This window comes from Tauraco erythrolophus, chromosome Z (genome assembly GCF_009769465.1).
Source record: "Tauraco erythrolophus isolate bTauEry1 chromosome Z, bTauEry1.pri, whole genome shotgun sequence".
NCBI lineage: Eukaryota > Metazoa > Chordata > Aves > Musophagiformes > Musophagidae > Tauraco > Tauraco erythrolophus.
In genome coordinates, this window is record NC_141496.1 from 19,488,252 (window position 1) to 19,494,251 (window position 6,000).

Sequence of the window (6,000 nt, forward strand, 5' to 3'; positions counted from 1 at the left end):
AGACTTTTTCATCCATGTTGTTCTTTCCTCACACTTATTAATAGATTATTGATTTTATAAGGGTACATTTAAAATATTTTATAAAATACATTTTACATCATTCATATTCACTTCATTTTTCTATGTAAAGAAGTATTTAGGTGAGATGTTTAATATAGATTTTAAATAAAATTCATTACAAGAGCTAAATTTTTGTTAAAAATTACAATTCATGGAAGACGGTATAAAAACGAATATGCATTTATTCATGGTAGTGTTAGAATAGAATAGAATAGAATGGAATAGAATAGAATAGAATAGAATAGAATAGAATAGAATAGAATAGAATATACTGTTTCAGTTGGAAGGGACCTACAGCCATTATCTGGTCCAACTGCCTGACCAATTCAGGGCTGGCCAAGGGTTAAAGCATGTTGTTAAGGGCATTGTTCAAGTGCCTCTGAAATACTGACAGGCTTGGGGCATCAACCACCTCCGTAGGAAGCCTGTTGCAGTGGTTGACCATCATCTCTGTGAAGAAATAGTTCCTGATATCAAGTCTAAACCTTCCCTGGGCAGCTTTGAGCCATTCCCATGTGTCCTGTCACTGGATACCAGGGAGAAGAGCTCAGCATCTCCCTCTCCACGTCCCCTTCTCAGGAAGCTGTAGAGAGAAATGAAGTTAGCCCTCAGTCTCCTTTTCTCCAAACTACACAAGCCCAAAGTCCTCAGCCGCTCCTCACAGGACATGCCTTCCAGCCCTTTCACCACCTTAGTTGCCCTCCTCTGGATGCATTCAGGGACCTTCACATTCTTCTTAAATCGTGGGGCCCAGAACTGCACACAGTGCTCCAGGTGAGGCCACACCAACGCTGAACATAGTGATGGGATAATCCCCTCTTTTGACCGGCTGGTTACACTGTTTGATGCACTCCCAGATGTGGTTTTCCCCCTTGGCTGCCAGGGCACGCTGCTGACTCACATTGAGCCTGCTGCCGACCAGCACCCCCAGATCCCTTTCTGCAGGGCTGCTCTCCAGCTGCTCCTCTCCCAGTTTATACTTGTGCCCGTCATAACTGCATCCAAAGTGCAGAATCCAGCATTTTGACTTGTTAAATTTTATCCCATTAATCATAGCCCAATGCTGCAATCTATCTAGATCCTTCTGTCAGCACCTCCCAGTTTGGTATTATAAGCAAATTCAACTCCTGCATCCAGATCATCGATAAGTGTATTGAACAGAACTGGCCTTGGAATTGAGCCCTGAGGAACATCGCTGGTGACCAGTCACCAGCCAGATGTAGCCCATTCACTACAACCCTTTCAGCCCTGCCCTTCAGCCAGTTCTTCACCCAGCTCACTGTGAACCTGCTCATCCCACAGCTGGACAACTTGTCTAGAAGGATGCTGTTTAAATGCATTTATAGAAATCTGTTCAACTACAGATTCCCAGTATAGCTTCTGCCTAGCAATAAAAAGGTTTCTTCCTGTGTTGTTCTCATTCTAAGCAATCTATCATCAAATACATTTCTGTTTTCTAAACACTGAGCAATTTTCGGCAAGCTTCATGTTCCCCTTGAGTCATAATTGCTATGATTTTTTTTAAATATTTGGAGGTATTGCAAATCCCAAATTTGTCATATCTCAGTTTCAGGCTTTGTCTTTAGTGTTTTAATTTTGGCTTAGCCATCATCAGACACAAATATCTCTGTTCCAAAGGCTGATTAGTTGACACAGATCTTCCTTAACAGCCCTGTGGCCATTTAGAATCAGTTTTTAGTAAATACACTTTTTCATTTTTCCTTCCAATTAATGACCAGCTCCCATACATCAAGCATCTGTGTTTTCTGGAAAATATATTTTGGAAACAAGAATCAAGTTCATCTCTTGTGTTTTTACTAGCAGCCAACTCAGAGTCTATGCAACACCACAGACATGCAGTGGAAAACTAGACATTCCCAGAAGGTTATTTAAAGTGTATAAAAACCCACGTCTTTTAAAGCATTATTTTCCAGGCATGTTTTCATCACTATGAAACTTATTCTTTCCCTGACAGTGATAACCTCATCCGATCTGCACAAACATGGGGAGATATGGGTAGTTCCCAATACGGATCATGTGTGTACAAGATTTTTCTTTGTGTGAGTACAAAGCTTATTTTAACATCCAACTTCTGTTCATCCTAGACCTTTTTCTCCACGTTCCCTCCAATAGTTGTATTTGAAGACGTTTCTTCCTAATTCTTCAAAGTATCACTTCATTTTTTTCTTTCTCTGGCTTTACTTTCACTAGGAAATGTATGGATAAGCTAATGACAAAGGTTTAGTAGATGTTTTGTTATAGAATAAATTGAGAGTTACGGATTTTTCCCACTCTACAGCATTACCTCATTTTACAGTAAGTCTATCCATGTATCGTAACATACCATTTCTATTTGGCTCTGTGTTTCAAAGCTGAGGAATTCGTTAAAGGCTCCCTGTCTATGATGTGAGCATTTCCCTTCTCACCTGTGCCTTGTCCCCTTTGGGTCCTAGTGGCTTATTCAGCCTCAGGGTTTCGATGACAATGGCAGCCTTACCACCTGTCACTCTCAAGAGTTTAGGATCTGCATGTAATGGAGAAGCACAGCAGAGCGTTTTGGTAGAAACATGTTAACAGACGAAAGAAGCGCTCTTGATTATTGAATGAAGCAGAGTTTTGGATGATTTGAGGTAGACTAATAAAAGACTAATTTGATTTTATTTTCTGTACTTTTTTTTAGTTATGAAGATGGTCAAGTGGGTGATACAAGTATAAATACACAGGAACCAAGCATTCATAAAGAGATTCTTCGAGTCATTGGCAATCAAACTGCTACTGGTTAAAAGGACCACTCTTATTTAATTGATGTGATTTGGAAGCCTTCCTCAGTCTCAAAGCTGGATTTTGAACTGAAGAAGATGCAAAAACCTAATTTATTATTACTATTCTAAGCAAATTAACCCTTTGAATACTTACTGTTTTCTTACTTAGTATTTCTTATCTCACCAAAATACCTGAGATGGTATGAATTAGCAACAGTAGGGGTGCAAAGTCTATTAATATACTACAACTAATAATAATTAAACAGGCATTTGAGTTGCTCACAATAAAAAGACTTTAAAAAGGAGTTTTGTGCTGATATTTTTATATTAAACTTCAATTGGAGGTTTTAGTACTGTATACCAGTATTTTAAATTTAGAATGACTGAATTACAAGCGAGAGAGAAGATTTTATAGCGGAGCACCTGTATTACACAGGATACTTTGCAATAAGTAAAATATTCTCGTATTTAAACACAATAAAAGGTTGTTGGAACATGTCAAATTAAAGAGATTGATTACCTGCTGCTATCTTTGATTCATTTTATTTTACACAAATGCAGCTAGAATTTAGAGTCAAAAGTTAAAACAGCAGTACATTTTTTATTTAATAAGAGGAATAAAGCAAAAAGTAATGAATGTGATAGTACATATTTAATTTTGTGTGTTTTCTCTAGAAACACTGTCTTATCTATTAAGCAGCTCAATTGCATTTTTTAGTTACACAAGCCTAGCAAACATCTGGAAATCCTGAAGCAGTTAACTTTCTTTTTACCAATTTGGATTTATATACTAGATTTTACAGTTTCTTTAGATCAACAAGGTTCTTTAATGTTTTCATCTTAATGTCAGTGAATCTGTTCTGTGGTTAAATTTGGCCACATATTTAAAAGTACGTGCTGATTTAAGGCTTCTATGTGATCCAGTTTAATTGTTGGTACATCAAAAAATACAAACAAATGCAAAATTTTACTGATTTTCTCATGGTGAAATATTTTTATTAATTTTTTCGTAAGGGAAAACAAACAAATTCACATCTCTCTGTCCTTTAAGTTAACAACTGTTTTTTCGGAGTGAGCATGATGGCAACACAGGTAGGGAGGGGCCCAGTCTCCGAGGCATAAAGCATATCCTGTGCCCTGATGAGTGCCCTCCGCAGCCCTTGCAGTAGCTATCCTGCAGCATCAGTCACACCCTTGCATGTGGAGAGCAGTTCAAGTTACCCATCTGTGCAACTGTTAGAAGCCACCTCAGAGAGCAAAAATAGATTGAATCCTCTATTATGTTATTTTCATAATAAAGATACTGAAGAGCCAAATAACAGCACAACAGAGCACAGGTGTGTTTGTTTCTTTGAAACAAAACTGCATTAGATATGCTGTAATGGATGGTTCCTTCTTTCTAATTCATACAATCATAGAATCATAGAATGGTTAGGGTTGGAAGGGACCTCCAAAGATCATCTAGTTCCAACCCCCCTGCCATGCCAGGGAAACCCTCCACTACACCAGGTTGCCCAAAGCCTCATCCAGCTTGGCCTTGAACACTTCCAGGGATAGGGCACCTACAACTTCTCTGGGCAACCTGTTCCAGTGTCTCACCACTCTCTGAGTGAAAAATTTCTTTCTTGTATCCAATCAAAATCTGCCCTCTTTCAGTTTAAGTCCATTGCCCCTTGTCCCATCACTACAGGCCCTTGTAAAAAGTCCCTCTCCAGCTTTCCTGTAGGCCCCCTTTAAGTACTGGGAGGCTGCTATAAGATCACCCAGGAGCCTTCTCTTCTCCAGGCTGAACAGCCCCAACTCTCTCAGCCTGTGTTCATAGGCTCTGGGGTGATCTTATTCAAGCTACACTCTCTTATTACTTGCTGCAACTGAAGTGCCCTACAAGTAAAATGGTGTTATTTGGCCTAGGAGCACATACTTGGAGATATATTTTAGCATTCCAGACTGATTTGCTGGAGACTGCAGTTTTTCTGGGTTCACATCCAGACTTGTAAAGCAAATCCTGTTTGTAAACCCTCATTTCACTATTTAATTTCTGTTGACTTTCACCCCTATTTAGTGGACTCCTGACTTGAGAACCACTATTCTGATTCTTATCTTTTGTGTTGGGACACAGGTTAGTTTCTTGAAACAGAGCAGATTTCTGGAATTTATCTATCTGTCTATTTATCTATCTATCTATCTATCTAAGACAGTAAGGACTGCCTTAGGTTGTGTAACAGCACAAAATCAGCTTAATTTAGAAGTGAAGCTGGAATCTTATAATGACCATCTCTCTATATTTGTCCTGCCATATGTGTCTGAATCCCTATGTTTTGCAGAACAAAAAGAAACTAGGAAGCAAGTCCACAGAGATATCCTACATTGACTTGCTGGGCTGACGGTCCACCACTCTGAGAGGCTTCCTCAAAAAAATAGGAGAAAAGAAAGATGACCATGAATGAACTGGAGAAGCCAAGTAAGCAGTCATCTTCCCTGTCCCCTCAAGCTGGAGCAGGGTCATAAGTGAACCCCTTGAAGGAAGAAACCTGGAACGTAGCTGTGGGAGCGAGTCAGCCTTGGTTTGCACGGTGGGGCATGATACTGGCCATGCACCGTAAGTACGACCACTGGAAAGGGGAGGGAAAATACATCTCTGCCAAATTTAAGGCTGCTCAGAGGTTTGTTTTAAATGGATGAGCAGGAGGAAGGGACCATATGGAGGAAAGCACGTGCTGTTGTAAGGTGCCCGCTTCAGGGAGTACTGAGCAGACTGGCTTACACATGATGGAGAAGGAGAGTGACCAAGAGAAAAAAGGCAGAATGTGATGAGCACAGGCATTACAGAGCAGTGCGAAGGGGCAAAACCTTTCAGGGAGAAAGGTAGTTCTGAAGGGATGAGGAGTTAGCTGGTAGGAAAGGGGGAAAAAAAAAAAGAGCCACCGAATTACTAACAGGCAGCATTGGCAGCTCAAGTCCTGCACGGTGCATGGCAAGAAAAGGGACTGGGAGAACGAAGGTTCAGTGTGGGGGAACACAGGCCACAGAGGTACAGGGCAGCAGCCTGAGAAGGTGTCATGCTGCAGGGGACAGAGCAAGGACACCGGCCCAGCGTCACGCACAAACAGCAAGCGCTATACAGTAACTCAGTCACTTTTTTCTTTACCCAAAATATTAATGAGAAGCTTCTTCTAAG

The 6,000-nt window shown here is 40.4% G+C and overlaps 1 protein-coding gene across 2 annotated transcripts in view; it reads left to right on the top strand.

Moving 5' to 3' along the window:
- PARP8 (poly(ADP-ribose) polymerase family member 8) overlaps positions 1–2,843 on the top strand; it is a 135,448-nt gene extending 132,605 nt beyond the window's left edge. For both annotated transcript variants that reach the window (XM_086628795.1, XM_086628794.1), the window contains 2 exons: positions 2,036–2,120; positions 2,741–2,843. In XM_086628795.1, the coding sequence (XP_086484921.1) occupies positions 2,036–2,120; positions 2,741–2,843 (188 nt within the window). The remainder of the gene's footprint in view (positions 1–2,035; positions 2,121–2,740) is intronic.
- Positions 2,844–6,000: the final 3,157 nt, after the last annotated feature.